This window comes from Falco punctatus (assembly GCF_963210335.1).
Source record: "Falco punctatus genome assembly, chromosome: 8".
NCBI classification, from domain to species: domain Eukaryota; kingdom Metazoa; phylum Chordata; class Aves; order Falconiformes; family Falconidae; genus Falco; species Falco punctatus.
In genome coordinates this window covers 21531876-21552420 of record NC_137588.1, presented here as the reverse complement: position 1 = coordinate 21552420, position 20545 = coordinate 21531876, and the positions used below count along the sequence as shown (strand labels likewise).

Genomic DNA, 20545 nt, shown 5'->3' with positions numbered 1-20545 from the left:
TGCAGTTGCTGACCTCTGCCAGGTTTTAAAGGAACTGGCAAAAAGAACATCTATTGCTTCTACTAAAAAGGCAGGAAAACGCCTGTATGTTGTGTGTGAGAGATGGGCAGAGCTAGCAGTCGTCACGAAGTAACGGCAGCTGTGGTCACAGCATGGCTGCTGCTGAAAATGGGCTGATCCGCAGAAGTACAACCGCTCTACAGTTACTGCTCTGCAAAGAACCTTCTCCTGGCTCTTCCACTTTTTCCTTCTCCATCTCAGTACCTTATGCCTCTTGACACAAACCCTGGCTGAGCACCATCACGGGAAGCCTAGTAACACAGATGGTTTTGCAACACGATAAACCAGCAATATTTTTCACCACCAGTAACCAAGGTTGTTGTCACTCTCCGAAGACTCTTCCTGTTCTTGATTCTTGGTTTCAATTTTCAGCTTAATTTGTTCTTTTGTACACTGTCTTATTTACAGAACAGGCAAGTTAGACAGTTTTGTCTAATTTTGTTTTATTTCTGTTAGCAGGGGCTAGTCCAATGCATAATGCCATAATAATAAATTCAATTAATTATCCAGTTGCTAACAACGGCCTATGTCTAAGACAAGCATTATTTTGTCCTTATCACGTATAAATCTTTCAGGTATCCCTTCCAAGTTGCATTTAACTGCAGTATAGGTGGTTCAAGGGTCTGGGTGGCTGCCAGACCTCTAGAACTGGTCATCTTATGTACGTGAAGGTATTCCAGAAGGCTCAAGCCATACTTCTGCACATGCCACATCACAGGGTGGAAGCAGCTGGAGGTTCCTCACCGCACAACACCCTCCCCACCCACAGTACCTCTGTTCTGGAAGCTGGGAACAGAATGGCTAGAATAGCAGTCCTATTCTTAGTAAATCTGCATTTCGGTTTCTTGGTTTCACAGAACAGATACTGTTTGATCCCTATTGCTCATTCTGTCACATGCTGGCGCACAGACAGTTTCCAGTAGATCCGCTGCCTCCTCTCTCACAGCCAAGAGTATTTCCAACTTTTTCTTTGGACAGTTTTATGTCTGCCTAAGCCTCTGTGCTATTTATTTAGGAGATAATAATGTAATTTTATGGCAAAACTGTCACAGGCTCGTGTACTGAAAGAATGATTTCCAGATAATGGGAGATTTTAAGCATCCTTACCACATCTTCCTGGCCCACCATGACCTGCCTTTTGCAACAAATTGAGGATGAAATCTCCTGATGCCCTCTGGTCCAGCTGACACACAGACAAAGAGATTTTCAAAACAATTACAATTTGTTTTACAAATTACAAAACAATTTGAAAGGATTACAGGAACTGTAATGGTACATAAAGTGTTTGTATAAAAAGTAATTTTGACTGTATGTCTGACATCACTGTATTCCATATAGATGCTTTCTCAGATATTCTAGCTGTTCGCCTTTTGTTGACAGAACCATAGAATACCATTCAAAGTGAGGAATCTGTAGAATGGAATCATACAGAGTTGTTAACATTGGTATACACCATACACCATCTTACAGCAAAGGCTCTCTGACAGCTCTGGTTCTCCACTTGAAGGCATTTTATCACCTGTGTCCTTCCAAAAGCTAGGCTTATTCTAGTGCTGAAAAGGTTAATTTCTCAGTGTAAGGTTCTTCATATAACTACAGGCAGTTTGCTTCCAAAAAGCAGCATAATTGCAGAGACGTAAAGCAGGTGCCCACGCAATACAGGCTCTGACAACTCATACAATCTCCCACCTTTCGAAACCCAAATCCAGAGAAAAATCCAAGGTCACTATAGTTTGTAACAATGTATCAAACTGGAATGGTCTATCAGTAGCACAACATTTACTGTCTGGGCAACATGCGCAAGGATGATTATCCTGGTAAAAAGAAACCAACCACACAACTATAACCTTAAGGAAGAACTCCAGATAAAATTAAGAGCAAGTAATTAAATATACAGGAAAACCTGCAGTCATGAGCTTCCATTACCCAAACATTTCTATGCTGATGGCTGTGCATTATCCCTGGCCACTATTCCCTGTCACAGCACTATTACTGCAGCAGACAGACAGCATCCATATTCCATCTCGCAGCTGCCGTAACCATCTGTACGTTCAATCTTTTTCCTAGCGTAGGAATCTTTGATGAATTGAAGTGAAACTTGTTTCACTTTTTCTCTTTTAGTCATTACCCTGAGATTGCTAGTTTGCCTGCAGTAAGGTAAGACTGAGATGTTTTACTTCTTTGCTGCAACCACTTTCAAGAGGAGGTGCAAGTTCTATGAAGTCCCTACACCATCCTGAGAACAGCTTGCAATTTCCCCCCTAAATACAAAAATCACTCTCACCCAGTAGGTGCTTGTAACTATTAAAACTATCTCTAATCTTAAAAAATACTTTAAATGTCTTGAAGTATCAATCTGCACTATCAATACAACTCAGAAAGGACATAAAATGTTGCTGACTGCTCACCTGAACTACCCTGTACCCCAGCATCTCCAGGTGTCGCTTTTTCACTGCAGGTTCTCCTTTCAGGTGATGTGAATCTTTGCTAAAAGCTTTTGAATCAAGAAATTCCAAAGCAATTCTGCAAACAACAAAAATGTGCATTTATTTTCAGGTCCTATCTGAATAGCCAGAAGTGGTATTTCTAGTTCAGTTTTGACAGTTGCTGCAAGACTACTACTAGATAAACCTGGCAATTCATAGAAAAAAGAAAGTCAAACAACTTCCTGAAACTGGACAAAACATTTTCCTCGTATTGATCGAGAAATACTTGAACTTCACATGATTCAGAAAAAGAATTTCCTCCCTCTGTTTTTGTTCAAATGGCAAAACCAGCTAACCAGCATTTTCAGGGCTTACATTTGAAGAGGTGGGAGGAAAGACAGTACTCCAGTCTCATGAAACACATTTCAGGAGTGGCCTGTCTGCTCTAGTGCATGGGGTCTGGCTGGGACGGAGTTCCTTGTCTTCACAGCAGCTCATATGGTGCTGTATTTTGGATCTGTGACCAAATCTGTGTTGATAACACACCGGTATTTTGACTATTGCTGAAAAGTGCTTGCACAGCAACAAGGCCTTCTGTTTCTGCACCCACAGTGTAGAGGCTCGCATCGGCAAGAGGTTGGGAGGCAACACAGCTGGAACCTCCAACTGGCCAAAGCGGTATTCCACACCATATAACATCACGCTCAGCAATAAAACGGGAGTTTTTCCAAAGAAGCCATTGCTCCAGCATTGGTCTGGTGGCGAGTGACTGCTTTTACATCCATTGTTTTCTTTTCCCTTTTTAAAATTTAATTCTTTCTTCTCTTCACTTATTAAACCATCTTAATTGCAATCCCAGGAGAGTTTTTCCTTGCTTTTGCCCTCCAGATTCTCTCCCCCATCACACTGCAGAGGAGCGAGTGAGCAACCGGGTAGGAGCTTAGCTACCGGCTGGGGTCAACCCACCACAAAGTTTAGGAAAGCTAAAACTCACAAGGCTTTCAAAAAAGGAACAGAGAAATAAATAGCCTCAGGGTTGCAACAACCATTCAGGGCATAAGCATCAAAAAAAATGGGCTAAAACTTGATCTGAACTTGGAAGCTTGGAAGAGCTAACTTGCAAGAATTTGATGTACTAACCTCTGAGCTCCTGGTGGCAGAGCCTTTCTCCCTTCATCTTCGATGTCATGTCGCAAATATGCTCCCTCCACATCATCCAACGGTGTATTCCGAGCCACATAGGAAAAAGGCTTTTTATTTTCATCCAGAACGCACTCAAAATCTGCAAGACAACACAAAAAATCTGTTCACTGACAAAAAAAAAAGTGGAAGAATTTGAGCTGTACAGTGTTTACTTGTAGAAAAACTAAGCGATAACCATAATTAGAGATACTCTACATTATTTATATTACGCAGAACTTAGAAACAGTATTTTATAAAGCAATTTCTTCTTTGCAGTATCTCATGTCCACATGCCCAGGGGCTTCCTAATCTTAGTGATAATAGTGATACCACAGGTCTCCATAACAATCCTCAGAGGATTAATTTCTCACCTATTTCATAGCAGTATGGTGTGAGAACAGATATCCTTGCATAATGGCTTCCTCCTAAGATCTCTGTCAGCATTCTGTGAACATGCTGTCGCAGTGGATGTATTCGCCCACTGCCTACGAAGACAAAATAAAGAATTCATACATCAAAACTTCCACAGCCAAAGTTTTGAAAATAGCACTTTGTGACACCTCATTTTTGACATCCAACCTACTGAAATAAAACTTTTCCCCAGACACCTGGTGTTATTCCATCATAGTTCAGAAACCGAAACCATGTGATCATCTTTTGGGTGGAAAGTGGCAGGTGCCTATGAAGCATGAATTTCAAATCCAGACTTTCCAACCCAGGTTTTCTCATTCACATACTATAAACACTTCAGTTTCAGGTGTCACCTGTTGGATTTTGTTTGCTTTTAATCATGCTTAGACACTTAAATATTTACTTATTTTGCATCTATTATAGGCACACCACACTATCTGTCACTTCTCTGTCTGTTGCAGATTGTTTAATAACTTGCTCCATTAAACACCTTCATTCTCAGAGATAAAGTAGCTGAGTTCGATGGAGTGCAAAGCAGATCTTCCCCAATAGAACTAGTGGAGGAGATACCGACTTTGCATTTTAGAAGAAATGTCTAGCAGACTGTTGAAAATAGGTTAATAGTAACAAGGCTGGCCTTTCCTCTCCTAAATTACTTACTGTTACTTAAGACACGTTGGCAGTAGCGCTCATGAAACCAAGGGATGTGAAACTCCGGGCATTCCAGACAGACTGCTCTGTTCAACTTCATGAGGCATAAGCGGACCCTCTGTTTTACGGTATCAGGCAGGACTAAGTTAAACAAAATAAAAAAGGTATGAACTGCAATGTGAGAAACCCAATACACTGAACCAAATAGCTAATGCTGAATTCTCTACTAGAGATGCAAATATCTGTATACTTCGGCATTTATAGAATTCATGCTGCAGAATCTTAGAAAGGTTCTCAAAATACCTGAGGAAGAACTGAAAAAATAACAGTTTTGCACAACAGCAAGACAGAAGAAAGGAGCAATTTAAACTCTCTTATATCATTTCATTTCTAATGAAGTGATTGAAGGCAAAATGGCAACAGTACACTGACAGCAAACAATGTACTGGTAGAAAGAAGCAGTCAGAAAAACACTCAGTCTCTTATCGAGAGAGAAGAGAGCGACAGGACTCATTTCTTGCAGACAAGAACCCCACATTATTTCTTGAACTTTGTGACTATTTGTAGTAATAAATACCACACTAATGTAATTTTATTTCCAATAAAATTGAAGAATTATTACATACTGAGTGCAGTAAGTTGACTATAGAATTTGTTTCAAATGAGCTCCTCTCATTTGGAATACAAGTCTGTACTTTGAAAACACAGCACAAATTTTTGTTTTTACCTTCCCTTTTAGCACTCAAAAAAATGACTAGATTATATAGAGGGGTCTTTCCAGAAAATGGAATTGTTTGAAGAGCAGTTCTACTCAAGTCATATATAGGTCTACAATTCCATTTTATGCCAAATGCTACATAATCAAATTCATCAGGGCGACAGGTATCTACCTGCAAGTTGAGCATCCAATTTGATTAGGAAAGAAACATCAAATATCCTTCTTATCAGAACTGGAGGAAAATACCCAGCCACTGCCAGAACATGACCAAGCAGCACCAAGTGGTAAGTTTCAAAACAACCTTTAAAAAAAAACAAACAGAAATCCACATTAACACATAACAAAGTTGAAAGTATTTGCAATGCCCACCCCCTGGCCTCCTGAATCATCAAGTTTCTCTCTTAATGTACTAAATGAACACATATGTAGATTAAGGACCACCTCTGCTAACTGCACCAAAGCATAAAGTAACTCTTGCCAGGTCTTTGCAGGAGGAAACTAGTTAGCTTTAAAAAAAGGTAACTCCACAATATTTTAGTAGACAGCAAGTTTTCACAGTTGTGTGGCTGTACCATCAACCAAAAAAAAAAAAGACAAAAAAGTCCTTATGCATTTGCTCTACAACTTAGCCATTTCTTTGTGATGAATTACAAAATGTATCCTATCTCCAAATGATGATTCCTGGGGAATGCCACAACAATCCTATACAATAACAGCACAGCAAATTAACCAGAATTTTGACTTACTTTTTACTATGCTCAAGATACCTTGCTAGTCCCTTATCAACAGTAATTTTTAAAGGGTGAAATGAAGCTAGAAAACCCAACAGAAGCAAACATTGATTCTTTGTCATGCTTTAACCCCAGTAGGCAGTGTTTGTGATAAGACACTTTTTTCTTTGTTTTTTTTTTTTTTTAAAAAACACACACACACACACCCCACCATTCTATTCCCATTTTTATTCAGTACAAATAATAGCTTCCAATTGTATTTATTTGATGTCAGAATTTCTTTGTCTAATGTACTTACTCAAGTTAGAAGTAAGATACTGGATACAACTCTCAAAGAACTCCTCATTGGTAGGAGGGTCATAATTCATAGCAGAGAAGAGGAAGAGAATAATATAGATTTCAGAGGGGTGGATCTAGAAAAAAAAAAAAAAGAGATCCTAAATTAAGTCACTGCAACATATCCTAATATTGCTTTACAATAAAAACAGGGTTTATAATTCATTCAGAATTGGAAGATTTAAGTCTAGATAACCCATTCTCTAGATACCTATTTTTGGTCAACTTTTCCTGGAGAAAAATATATTAAAAAACCCAAACACCAGCAATCATTAAAATTACAGCTATGGCTAAAACTCAGTATCTGTTTCATGTAGAAGTTTTTCTGTATACTTAGACTTTAAGAAGCTTTTAAAAAGGTTTGTCTTAAAGAAACTAAACTGTCATAAAATAAAATCAAACATCTATATAAATGCAATTGAAAAGAGTGGGGAGGGGGGTGGGGAGGAAGAAAATGCAGTAATTTTGACCAAAAAGACAGGCTGTTGGGAAAATCCCCACAAGAATGACTAATGTAAAAATATACACTGTGCGATGTGACTATTTGTAAAAGAGTTTAAAAAAAAAGTATTTAAGATGGTCAAACGTAAACCTGAACACAAAGGATTATGGCTGACCTAACACAAACTGACTGAACAATAAAATAAGAAAGCAAAATTAAAGAGAAGTAAGTGCAAAATAATATACATAGAAGCAAAACAGCTTTGAGTGAACACAGCAAATCATGAGCTCCAAATCAAGTAGACTGAAGTAAACTTTTAGAAACATTGCGTGGATTGTGCTTTGAAACACATTTACTACTAACCTGTAATTTCTTCCTGAATAACTTACACAGTACAGAAAGAAAAACTGTAATACCTTGTCTATATTTTCAACAGTCACACAAGCTATTCTGTCAAGTAATGAAGGACAGCGGTGGTTTGTTTTTATGAGAAAAAAAGACAACTGTCGAACATTTGCCCATGTTATTTGGTCTATCAAGCGCTGACACGTGGCCATAGTTTCCTCAGTGAGGACTTCTTCAAACCACTCTCCATTCACATGTGTAAGTTCTTCCAACAGAAGATTTAAGTTGTTGCCTTTCTGAAGCCTCTGAAATCCACAGTCATTTAGTTTTTGCAGAAGCTTTACACATCGCTCAGAACTTTTTTGCCAGTGCAACTGGTCATAATGATTCCATTTGACAAGAGCTGTAGCAATGCAATTCAAATGATGGAGCCTGCACTGAGGCAGAACTGCTGCTGCTTTGTTTATAATGATTTCCTCCACTTGAAAGGAAGGAAGCATGGCCAGACCACGAATTATTGCAGCAGTATCAGCAGGTATGACACTTGATTTTAAAAATCTGGAAGAGAGGCAGAAATAAAAACAGACCATCGGTACGGACAAAGCGCAAATGTTTAAACAAATATTTTACAGGCACAAAAATTCTATTTTAAAAGTCAAAAACTGCACATCATAAAAATAAGTAGATATATAATACCTATATTATATATATATATAAAATAAGTAGAATATTAACAATGTGGTGGAAATTCACAGTCAGTAACTACCATCTTTTTTCACTGAGATTAACTTCTTCCTTCTAATTTATTCAAATCAGAAAAAGGGAAGATGACAGGGAGCATCTCAGTCAGCTGGTGAGGCTTCAAGTGTTACTGATAAACACAGAAGTCCTTAGTAAGGGCAGAAGGTCCACCTCTGTGAATGGAGTCTGTGGGTTTCTGGGCCTAGATAGTTTCCGTGATTTCTGTCCTGGGGAGCACCAGGTTCTGAGGTGCCTGAGGAACATGAAAGCATCATCCACTAAAAACATGCACAGCCAGGGCACTCCATTCCTACAGCAGCTGAGCAATGAAAGCAACAGTGGCAAATCTCTTCTCCCACAATTCCAGAAACCGTTTCCCTTTCTGTGTTGCAACTGTACAAGCCTGAGAAGTAACTAGTCAGTTCTTCAAAAGAAGAGTACTTCTGCTTCACACTTTCATTTATCCCAAACATAGCATACTTACTGTATATTTTTCATTTCTTTTTCCTTCAAAGATCGAAGATGACATTAATACCTACCCTTCCTATAAAGTACCAGTTAAAATTTCCTGTTCGGTGTCATTATACTGCAGCAGCCAAAGGGTGAGGGGCAAAAGAACGTATTTTTAAAAGATATCACACCTTTTAACAGATACTATCAGGTCTATGGCCAAGACAATATCCACTTCCTATCCTATGATTTACGTGTTTAATAGAATCAAATACTTTTAACAGTTTGTTACATTTTCATATTTTATGGAAACAAAACAATTTAACATCTTTAGCTTGTTATTTAAAATACTAAGTAGACAATTCTTTAATACTGAAATGCTAAATTTCCAAGAATACACACTTACCCATATAGTAACATTTTTAGTTTGGCAAAGAGCTCCAGATTGTGGTAACGCAACTCCACCAAGTACTGTGTTAACTTTACCAACTGTAATACATGATAGCTATCCAAATGTTTGTGCAGAACAGAAGTCATCCTGAATACAAAGAGAAAAAAATGACATGGTATTATGCTAACACAGAAGATATTGCAAAACCCCACATCCCACATGAAGAAGGGGTGTCCTGCGGTGCACAATATCTAGGTGGAGGGTTGCACACACCTACACTCCTCTCCACCCCAGTTTTGACAGTGTTCCAAGACACAGCAGGCTCTCTCCACTTAGTGAATTACAAAATTAAAGCCCTCATCACAGCAAAATAGTTATTTCACTCTAATAATTTCCATTGCAGACTTTGAAATCCCTGACATTTAGAGCACACCAAGAATGGGATAAACTAGAACAGCAACACCAGCTTCAGCACCGTGGTACTCACATAATGGTGAGGTTGCTACAGAACAGTAAAGGTTGCTACAACTACGGTGGTCTAAAGCTGCAAGAGGGGGCTAGATTTGTAGGGAAAGATAATACCTTAAGATCTTCTTTAGACAGGGAGATTCAAGAACAAGCATGAACTCACCTGGTCTTCCCTTTGATACCGCTCTGCTCCTTGCCCTTTTTCTTCAAAGGACCTACTTGCTTCACACAACTACTTTCAATCCAGTTACTGCTCACAACCTGCATTTAACTCTGCTGCATCTGTGACTTATATCTGATGCTACATCTTCTGTGCCCAAAACCTCAGCTGCTTTTCCCTTCACTGTACAAAAGATATTACTTCTCTCTATAAACAACGTTCAGTTTACAAATGCAGAAAATCTGGCCCAGGTTTTTAAAGATGCAAGACTTGATAGTTCAAAGTAGGGCACAATGAAGAAATAATTCACATCAGTGACAGGATTTCCTAGATAGGACACATTCTCTGCAACTTACTACATTCTCATTTGTCTCACAAGTTTACAGTAATTATTTGAGGCTAAATCTACTCAAACAAGATCACGTATTTGTAAACAAGCCAAAAATCCTATTATATCAACTCAGTAGGGTTAAAATGCCCTTCTATGAAATTCCTGAATTGCCTCAATTACTTCTGGGTCAAACTGTGATATTCTAAAATCTGCGACAGCTCATTATATATATAGTATATATGCACATGTACGCAAGTGACACACTCTCTACTTCCAATTTACTGGATATTATTTAGTTTTCCATATTAAACAGAAGTAGTTTACCTAGAGAATACAAATTCTTAGTAGTAACAAAAAAAAATTACTTTTTGAGTAGATGAGTATTTCTGCATTTCATTTTCTGCATCGTCTTCAGTATTACCAATACTTGGTGACTGCTAAATTCTTCTGCCATGTGCTCTGCAGTTACTAGCAACCTAAAGATGAAAAGAAAAGATCTGTTCTCCAAAGCAAAACAGTTGAAAATCTCCAGCAAAGACTGCAGCCATTTTCTCTGTCTAGGAGGGAAAGAACCAATAGACTACTCCAGGAAATACAGGAAAACAAATTCCCCCAAATTAGAGACCTTTGTTCTGTGGACCTTCTCCTAAACACTTGATTTATATGGCACAGATAAACGAGATGTGAGTGTGTTAGATCAGTACATACTGCCCTGATGCTAGAAACTAGCCAGTCCAATAATTCTGAAAGCAGACACAAAGTAGGGAAGGTACTCTAAGACACTAAACAATTCATAATCAACCAGCAAGCTACAGATAACAGAATCAAACATGAGCTGAACTGGTTCTGGGGCAAATAAAGCCTATTAATTTTTCTACCTCAGCACTGATTTTTACGAAAAATAAAATAAATTGAAAAAAAAAATCTAGGACAAGCTTTTGGAACTAAGTCAGCTATGGCAAAACCAACACAGGCATGCAGTATATCCCAGAGCTCCGAAGAGGCGAATGTTCATGAAGAAAAGTCTGAAAATATGACTAATTGTAATTAACATAGCAAATCCCGCCTAAAACTGCACACTTTGAGAGACCCATGACTAATACCACCCCTAAATAGGACTCTGTAGCACAAGAAACACAGGCAGAGAAAAATCTGCCACACAACATTATGCTCTAATTGCAAAATAAACGCTGAAGTGTTCCCTGCTGACAACCTTTCATATAGAATATGATGTACAGCAAACTGGAACAAGACAAGGCTCAGGCTGTTTCAGCTACTGCCAGTCTTAAAAAGCAAAAAGCAACACATACCACTGCATGTGTATTTCTCAGAGGAAAGACAGAAAGCTTTTTTACTACCATCCACTGTGAAAGGAAGGCTGTAGTCTTAAGAGACAAAGCTACAAGATCACCTTGCATAACAGCATTCACATACCCCTTGACTGCATCTAGCTTTCTATGCAACTGTTTTAAGACAAACTGCTATGACAGTATGAATAATTTAATAACACACTGCTACAAAGCTCCAAACTAGGAAACCAAATGCTTAGCTCATAGATAGGCTCAGAAATTCCTCCAACCAGCAGTACATTTTTAATTTCTGTGCAAGACTATGTATATATCATAAATAAGACAAAATTGTTAATAAACTTACCTTTCCCTTACCTTGGATCCTGCCATAGGCCCAAGAGTAAAAAATAATTTTGCAAAGGTTTCAGGATCATAATGATCATTTATAGTTTCAGATAGCAGCTGTTTAGCAACCAAGCGGAATTCAGCACTGTCAAAACCCAGCTGCTCGTACAGTCCAAGAATAAGACTAATACTGCGTATATCAAGACCAGAGGCATTTTTAAGGAAAATCTGGTTGCATTTTTCTAGCAATGGATGATGGTATCTCAGTTTAACATTTTGAAGAAACTGTAGTACTCTTTTGGCATAGCTGAAGTGGACGACATCCTTTTCTTCCAAGAGCTGTCCAGCCTTGTGCAGTAATCGATCTTGAAAACTCTGTGAGATAACATCAGATATGCTGATCATCAAAACTGACAAGATCCTAAAAAATTTAAAAGATTTTACACTTAAACATTGAACATGAGTAATAAATTTTAGATTTCTTAAATAAAACTATGCAAAGAAAGGAACGTTAGTCAGGGTATTGCTGGCTTCTGCATAAAAAGGAATTTTAAATCTAATGCAGAAAAAACAATGAGCAAAACCTATTTCTCCTACTAAAGCAAAAATTCTACTTTCAGTGAATTTCTGAAACAATTGGGATTTTTCAACCATCCCTTACGAAGTTGTATGCGATGAAAGCATTTTGCCTAAGGCAAGGCCCTGACTTGCCTGATTCTAATTTGCAAAAAAGATCTTTAATGTTCAATGGAAAATAAAGGAACCTAAACAATTCTCAAGTAACAGAATGGGGAGAAGAGTCATTGTCACTCCTAAAGAAAGAAACCCTTCCTAAGGGAATAAAACTTATGACCACAGGGAGAGTAATTTCTGTAAAGAAATGCAGTCCCATTCAGTGAGTTTCATGAGCAGGTTCCTCACATCCACAAAAATAAAATGTTGTGACTGCTGGTGCTGTGTAAAGTAAAAAAAAGCAAGTGCAGCCTTTGCTGTAATGGTCCAGGGAAACAGAGGCAAGAAAAAGAAGCCTGGACTTCTTTGACTAGGGCTGGGTTTTAAGTAATTTTACTATTAGGGTAATGCACTAGATATGCTAGCAAGAGAATTGGTTAATTCAACCTGACCAAAAAAACCCAAAATTCTCTGAAGATAAATAAAAATAACATTTCTTGAAGACTCCTTATTGCTGTTCACAGTTGTATAAACTAAAACCATGTCACAGCAGAGAAACTACCAATGTCAAGGAAGCGAAATATCTTTTGGTGAGTCAATAGCCTCTAAATTCTCAAAAAAGTCCGTGTAAAATTTAGAACCAGGGTAAAGCAATAGCTGCAGTTTTTTCCCCTGTAAGTGGAAGATTAATTTTAATTCAGTGTTTAAATGGGTTATAAAGAAATTCTACACAAAATCATTGGAAAAATGCATTCACCTAAGCAGACCTGTCCATGAAAATCAACACCCGAATACAAATCATCTCTTTCCCACAAACCTCAAAAAAAAAGAAAAAAAGGAAAACCGTTAAGCAAAGGCAGCCCAGCAATTGTGACATATTGCTTCTCCTGTTACTCAATTTAATTCTGACACTTACCTTATATCCTGTATAGAATCCAGCTTCACGTCCACAATATGAGCTACTTTGCCAATTACAGGACTGCGATGTCTGCGTTGCTTGTATAAACATAGTGCAAATTTAGACAGAACTGGCAAACTAAGCCTGCCAAGACATCAAAGAAAGAGTATTTCCCTTTTATTTCTAGTGAATACCTAAAGACAAAAATCCACTTCAACAACTACATAAAAGACAAGGTTATAATCAAAATACAAAACAAGGAAACAAGTTACCTAAGCATTTTCTATTTGGTCACCTATAGTGATAGCACAGACTTAGCCAAAACACCTATGTACTTCATATTAAAGAATATTGCTCATATGGAGCTCTACAAAAACCAGAACTTCTTCATTTAACCAGAGCAGTTTAAGAAATCTATAAAGATTACATAGTCAAGCAATGACGCAAAATAGCTAAAATGAATGCAAGCAATGTACTACCTGAATACCATTTTGTGTTCAAGCTATACTGAATTGATCTACTTGTCAAGATGCCCCAGGGGTTAAGCTGGGAGAGGCAAGTCTGTGATGCTAGTGCCAAGACCGACACTAGATTCCTTCAGCCATTAACCTGAGATTAAAGAACGAAAATTACAATATAAACCGTTTAAAAGTTGGACAGCAAGCACTAAGATAGAACTGTAAATATTAAAACTTGCAATTTATTTCAAACACAGAAATTTACACAGACCATGTATTTAAAAACCTTAATCGTTGGTCCCTGTTGTTGGAGTATCTGAATCTCTCAAGCATTTGTGTACCAACATCCATCAATACTCAAGGCCTCTGTACGTATAAAAATAATACCCAAAACCTTCAAAAAACATAACTGATATTTGAAATAGGTAACATTTAAAACATCTTGTAAATACTTTTTGAGAACTCTGTAGCCTCACGTGAAGCAAATCACGCTTGCAACTTTTCACAAAGCGTAGCAATACAGGACTTACCTTTCCAGTCTTTTCCATGCTTCTGTAACAAGCACATCTGTCAGAGAATCATGGCCTTCAACATTGAGCCTTCAGAAGCAAGACATAAGTTTGAAGTTTGCTTCAGCATTTATAAAGAAATAAGACATATGTCCTTTTGTTATGATAAATAATGTTTTGCTTTTCTATTGCTCCCTCCATTCAAACAGATTATAAATATTTGTGCATCAATAATCACAATTCAGTTTACTGGGAGTGCAAAACACATCAGTTCTGCCTGCATTGCAAAAACTGAAGCACAAGACATTAAGTTGTCTGTGTCACACAGTCAAAAGTACAGAAGCTGGGACAGGGCTGTCTCCCAGTTTCCTTACAGGATGGCTCTGCAGTGAAAATTCCATCTCTTTTTATTACCAAATACAACATGTATATATGTGGGATCCAAAATAATGCTGCTTACCTCAGAATACTATATAGGGTGTCCACTACAGCCTCATCTTCCATGTGTTCCACCTTGTTTTCTGCTAAAATGCAAAGAGTAAGAAACTGGGAGTGATTTCTTATATAGTCACTAGTCCTTAAGAGTAGTGGCCTCTTCTTTTGCAATTGCCACAGGATGTTTAACGCAATTCCCACATGTTTTTCAGAAAGCCTGGTCTTGTTCCTTTCAACAAGGCTGAACACTTCATCTTCATGGGTGCAGCTATTTATCTGGCTCAAAAGCAGATCGCTACTCAGAGTTCGAGCTTGGTAAAGTCTCAGTGTATACAGGCAAACCTGCCTCAAACAAAGCATTTTGCTATGCCTACCAGCTATCCTTAAAGATAGTTTTCAAAAAGATCCTTCTTTCAGTTTTCACAGTAAACCATGTTGTTATGAAGAACAAACACATGTATTTGAAAAACAGAAGATCGTTCTTCTTTCATCCTGTATGGTCACTATATTAAGAAGAATTCAATTTTGAGGTACCTGTAATGAGACAGAATTAAAGCAGTTAAGTACAGTCACAACTTCTAGCTGAAAATCAACATCTCTACCTTTTAATGTTCTGAGTAAGATAAGCTTGAGAAGAACCTACAGCCTGGATTCTTCCCAGAGAAGCTCCCAACAATGAACACTGACAGGCTCACAAGCACTAAGAAAAGTTAGCTCACTTGGCAAGTTTTCGAATTTAGAAACCCTCCTTTCAAAGGCACATATGCTATCATGCTACTACCAAGAAGGTAAAGCTGAGCTTTTTAACATGCAGGCACTGCACGACTAAGTCAAGTGAGGCTTGCTCTCACTAGGCCACTTCATAATCCCAAACTTGGGTCCAGGTACTCCCAGAAAACACAACTATCGGTGGTAAAAGGAAATAAAGTGGCAAGAGCTCCTGAGCTGGCATCACTGGATTCCTCTGGCTCTCTAGATGCATCCATCCCACAGTGATATCTACTGTACCCTGTCTACAAGCCTCTCCCAGAGTTTCCTTCCCGCTCTGCTCTCTTACAAAAGAGATGTGGTCTATGTCTTGTAAACACATAAAAATTTTGGTATGTGGCTTCTAGTCAGGAAGGTTGACCACCTTTGTAATACAGGATCAGTCGCAACGCATCAGCTGAAATCACCCACTGCACAAAAGAAAAGTAACATAATTCCCCAAATTCTAGTGGCAGTTACAGCTTTATCTATTGAAATCTGGTAAGTATTGACTTTTTTTCTTAATATATCCCCCAATTTGTACACAGTGCTAGCACACATGTATTCCACAACCTACAAAACTGTTTCCAAACTGCAGAACACAAACTACTGCTGGTAAATGTCACGGTACAACAAAAAAGACCCATCAAATTCCCTTAACGCAGAGACCATTGAAAAGTCTGCAAGTCTTGCTTTAGGAGATATAACCATTAACAACAAAAATTATCAACATACTGAACCTCCAGCAAACTTGAATGCTCTTCAATTGTAGGCATGATTCCATCAGTGCAACATTATCCAGGCAACTGCAGCAGCACATACTAGGTCTACTGAGAAAGAAAAAAACTTATTTGGGCAGTCTACGTCAGGTAGTGAAACCATTCCAAAAAATTAGATATAGCTGGATTTCTTCTGATGTCTGCACAGTCACCTTCACAGAATAAAAAGTCAAATGACATATTGTACTGCACTGCTGTTGCTGACACTGAGGCAGATACAAGGAAAGCTAAAATGAAGTAATTTTAATTTTGATGTTGTAATGTGAAATGTTTTCTTCCCTGTGCAAAATAAAAGCATACAAAAATAAAAGATACAAATCTCCTAGATATTATACATTAAGTACCTTTTATAATAATAATTTGCTTTATGGTCCCTTTTTAGAGATTGCTTTTATTGCTTCTATTTGTTCCATATGGCAGCTGTCTTTACAAAGAATTTATTTCACTTCATCACTAAGAACAGTTGTGTGACAGTATTTATTCCATGTAATCTCCATAAAAAGTATTTTGGCTTTTCCCTCTTAGTATGCAGCTACACACTTTTAGAAGTAGCTGGGTCTTCTCATGAGATTTTATAATATGTATATAATAAGCCGAAATACAGATCAAAGGTTGGTCAAGCCACTGTTAAATCACAGTCTAGTAATCTTCCACAAAGTCTCAAGTACTAGATCAACCACATTTACCAGAACATTTGACAATTTTTTTACCCTACAGATTTTCCAGTTGATTGAAAATACTTCTTCTGTTCCCTTTTGCCATGCAGATTCATGTAGATGGAGCCAACCAGATACAGCAACAATAATCAAAAGCGGAAGTGACTGACTGTTCTACCAACAGCTTCTAAGGAGAAGCTGCAATACAGAGTTACCAGTTATTGAAACTACTTAATTTAAAGAGGAAAAAAGCATCTCCCCTACAATGATTTGATAGTAAAGCACAGCATGAAAAATAGCACAAATTTTTAACCTTTTTGTATGACCGTGTCCAGAGTTCTAGCTGCAAACAGGGTTTTTTTCTTAATCCTGTTTTAGAGAATTAAGACAGCATCAGACAAAAACTTCTGAGAGAATATTGATACTTAGTCCCCACAGTACTGCCAAACTAAGCTGCCAGAAACCAGGATGAAGTAGATACCTGAAGAGAACATAAAAACTTCATGCTCAAATAATTTGCTTGTTAGCCCAGGTAACACATCCTTTCCCCTACTCGTGCTGCAGCAGACCCTGCATCCCCTATCCTAATGACTGGGAACCAGGATCTCCATCTAAAACACTCTGCAGGAAGTTTCCAAGTATTTCTCTTTCTGGAAGTATTTAGCAGATGTAAGTGATTTATCACAAACCTGTATGCAATTTTAAATTGCAATTAATTCTAGTATCATAAAAAGCAAGCAAATAGGAAACACTAGATGTTTTGAAACTTACAAATACACACATATTAAAACATAGATAGATTAAAAATAGGGAAACTGTATGTACTTAAGGAACTATTTCTAAAGTATTCCACTTATCATGCAAAATATACACTAAAAGGACAAGAAATTCTTTAGCATAATTTCCTAACAGTTGAAACACAGTAAGCATGCTCATGGCTTACAAACTACAGCGAGCCAGAAAGTCTTCCACAAAGCCGAAAACGCGGACACCCACCACTCCCCATGTATAGAAAGTATTAAAGGTTTAAGCAAGGAAGTGTTAAGAGAGCTGCCTGTGCGGTGCAGGTGTTTCACCTCTGCCAAATCCGCCTCAGTTTCCGTGAGCCACGCCGCGGGCAGCACCACGCCGCTGTCAGGCGGCCCAGCAGCGGCCCGGCCTGCCTAGCGGCCTGCCTGGCGCCCGGCCTCCGCCCGCCGCCCGCGCCGCCGCCAGCTCACCGCGGGCCGGCGCCTGCTCCCCGGCGGAGCCACCGTGACCCAGAAGCGCTTCTGCAAGAGCGGGGCAGGGCGCCGAGCCGCCACACGGGCCGCGGGGCGGCGGGCGGGGAGGGGGCGGCCAGGGCCGCGCTGGCCCCGCCCCCAGGCAGAGGGCAAGCGGCCCGGTTGGGCCCGCAGCGCGCCGCGGGTAGGCGCCAGCCAGCGGCGAGCACGACCCCCAGAACCACCTAGCTCGGCCGCGGCCCAGCCTGCCCTCTTTCCCGCGGGCCGGCAGCGGGCAAGAGCCGGGCGGTGGAGCCGGGCGGTGCTGCCGGGCCGTGCCCCCGCCGCCCTCGCCTCACGCCCGACGGAGAGGTGGCGGCGGCCTGCGGGGCGGCCGGCGGCGCGGGAGTAGGGGCGGGGCGGGCGGGGGCACGGCCGAGCTGCCGGCAGGCCCAGGCCGCCGCACCGGCTGTCGGCCCCGCGGAGTGTGCGGCGCCTGCTGCCGCTGCGCTAAGCCAGGGCTACTGGCACGGCAAAGTCCGGCACCCGGCAGGGCTAAACAGGCACGCACAGGAATCGGTGCTATCTGCGCGACTGCCGAGACCTCCCTGCGCCCGCAGGACACGATCTGGGAAGCCCTTTTTCCACAAGAGGTGCGTTCCAACCGCGGATGGGGACTGCGGGCTCAGAACAAGCGCCTGCGCCTGCCTCGGTCCTCCGTGTCCGTCCCTGCACCTATGTCCCGACACAGAGCATTTCCCACGGGCTGAGATGTCAGGAAATGCAGGGAGAAAGGGGGAAGTCCAGCCAGTTAGACCTTCCAAAGGAAATAAAAATAATAACTTTAACAGTTTCAAGGTCATCTTGATTGTTAAGGTCATGCTAATAAACCAATATTTACATGACATATTCTGAGGGGAAAAAAAGTCTTCCATGCCTAGAAAGATCACAAGGGGACTGACGTTCTGGAAAGGTCAAGTTCAAGAGTTTGGATTCACTGTACTGGAATTAATGTTGCTTTATATTACACTATAGTTTTTTATGCTTTGCAAAAAAAAAAAGTATTCTGGAACACAAATCTAACATGTAACATGTATACTGCTTACATTGTATACATACAGCTTCAGGTCATCTTTCTAGACCTTTTCTCACCACCATTGATAATAACGTTTATATAGAATAATAATCTTAGATTGTTCACAACCAGGACTATTACCATGACCAAATTTGACCAGCTGTTCTGTGGCTATCAAAGGTTTTGTTTATTCACTTGTCTGTTGTTGATCACATGTGTACCTCATACATTGAATGCTTATGAATAGGGAACTCATTCAAACTAATAAAATAGCCCCTGCTTTATTTATTATAGGTATGTAGTGTTTTAGAAAAATAGCATGTAAAATTTTTAACTGGATTTGTAACAATTTTTCTAACTCTAAGATTTGTAACTGGAACAGCTCCTGCACCCATTCTGCTTGCAAATCCAGATCACCTTAGTTACAGTCTATACAGGCAGGCAAGTAACAGAGCGAGACCCAAACCCTGTCAGATGATCTCAAAGAGTGGCACTTACCTCATTCAAGAATCTCAGGCCTTGTGCAAACCTATGTAAGAACTCCACAGCACCTGATCTCCCACTTCAGAAGAAAACTATTCCACATTCATGTAAAGGGGATTTCGCAAATCCTACGGATTTTTCATTTACAAGATGCTGTACTTTTCACTTTTGATCTGTCAAGTGCATTTTGATGAAATAATAATGCCTAAGACAAATTAAAAATGCTAGATGAAATTAATCTTGGACACATAGGGGTAGAAAAAGAGATTTATCAAAGCACGCTGTGCTGAAGACAGTGTTGATATTTACTGAACGGAAATGCAGTCACCAGCTTCAGGATTTCAGAACTCACAGGTGGCCATTTCTCAATTTTTTAATTTTTTTCTAGAAATTCAGGAGAAAATTTGTTTTCCTGCTTTCAGCTAGTCACAGGACTTCCATTATCTCCTGTTATGTACAGTTACCAACTCCAGTATCCACTGGTCTGAGCCAAAACTCTTCAGAGGTGGTACGTACTTCTGTGTCTTAGTGAATTTTGAAGACGCTCACAGCTTTATGCATTGTCCTGAACTTTCACGTCCCTGTTTTTAAGATTTTAAATTAACTTTGGTAATACAGACTTATGGGACAGGATTATCAGGAACTTTTTTTTACATACAGTTGGTCCAAATTCCCGTTTTTAGTTTTTTACTGCGCCTAACGACGTGTGCCAGGTGCTGCTAGAGTAACCCTAAGCCCTTCCCGTACTGTTTCGGACGCTTCGTTTACCGCTCCCTTGGCCATTTTCCGGGGTCTTGCTGAGCCTGCCCTGCTGGAAGGCCGGCACCAGCCCCGGGCACGCCTGGCTGGAAGGCGCTAGTGTACCTGCAGGGGCCTCCAGCCGCTCCGGCGACCCCGGCGCGTTCCCGCGCTACGGCCGGCCTCGCCTCAGGCGGCAGGGCCCGGCGGCAGGGCCCAGCGGGGCGCGGGGCGGCAGCCACCTCGGCAGGCCGGGCGGGAGGGGGCGGAGCGCCTCTGACGAGCTCGAGGAGGCGGGTGCCCCCCTCCCCCAGCCGCTTCGGCGCCTTCTGAGCGGCCCCCGCCGCCTTACCCCACCGCCAGGCAAGGTTCTACTGCGGCCGGCGAACCCCCCCCCCCCCCCCCCCCCCCCCGCC

The 20545-nt window shown here is 40.3% G+C and overlaps 1 protein-coding gene across 20 annotated transcripts; it reads right to left on the bottom strand.

The window, feature by feature from the left end:
* Positions 1-486: 486 nt before the first annotated feature.
* FASTKD1 (FAST kinase domains 1) lies at positions 487-20358 on the bottom strand. 20 transcript variants are annotated; one of them, XM_080398905.1, is made up of 17 exons: positions 17708-18485; positions 16945-17000; positions 15937-16026; positions 14475-14983; positions 14036-14104; positions 13066-13191; positions 11497-11898; positions 10209-10319; positions 8900-9031; positions 7374-7860; positions 6478-6592; positions 5621-5749; positions 4740-4871; positions 4040-4153; positions 3627-3768; positions 2469-2583; positions 487-1470 (listed from the first exon to the last, which is right to left on the bottom strand). In XM_080398905.1, the coding sequence occupies exons 4-17, from the start codon at positions 14807-14809 to the stop codon at positions 1381-1383; spliced, it is 2499 nt and encodes an 832-aa protein (XP_080255031.1). In that variant the 5' UTR covers positions 14810-14983; positions 15937-16026; positions 16945-17000; positions 17708-18485; the 3' UTR covers positions 487-1380. The 20 variants fall into 20 exon arrangements, with proteins under 20 accessions (XP_080255031.1, XP_080255032.1, XP_080255035.1 ...); XM_080398906.1 differs by having other exon boundaries at positions 15937-16023; XM_080398909.1 differs by lacking the exons at positions 16945-17000; positions 17708-18485 and adding an exon at positions 19407-20358 and having other exon boundaries at positions 15932-16026.
* Positions 20359-20545: the final 187 nt, after the last annotated feature.

What these genes read in the sequence shown, in the direction of transcription:
- FASTKD1 (XM_080398909.1), bottom strand. Translation starts at nt 14,809, where the DNA reads ATGCTTTGTTTGAGGCAGGTTTGCCTGTATACACTGAGACTTTACCAA. An exon ending in GATTCTATACAGGATATAAG is followed by an intron (nt 11,899 to 13,065) that starts GTAAGTGTCAGA and finishes TAAATTTTTTAG; the next exon opens with GATCTTGTCAGTTTTGATGA. An exon ending in CTAAAAATGTTACTATATGG is followed by an intron (nt 7,861 to 8,899) that starts GTAAGTGTGTAT and finishes CCTCTCTTCCAG; the next exon opens with ATTTTTAAAATCAAGTGTCA.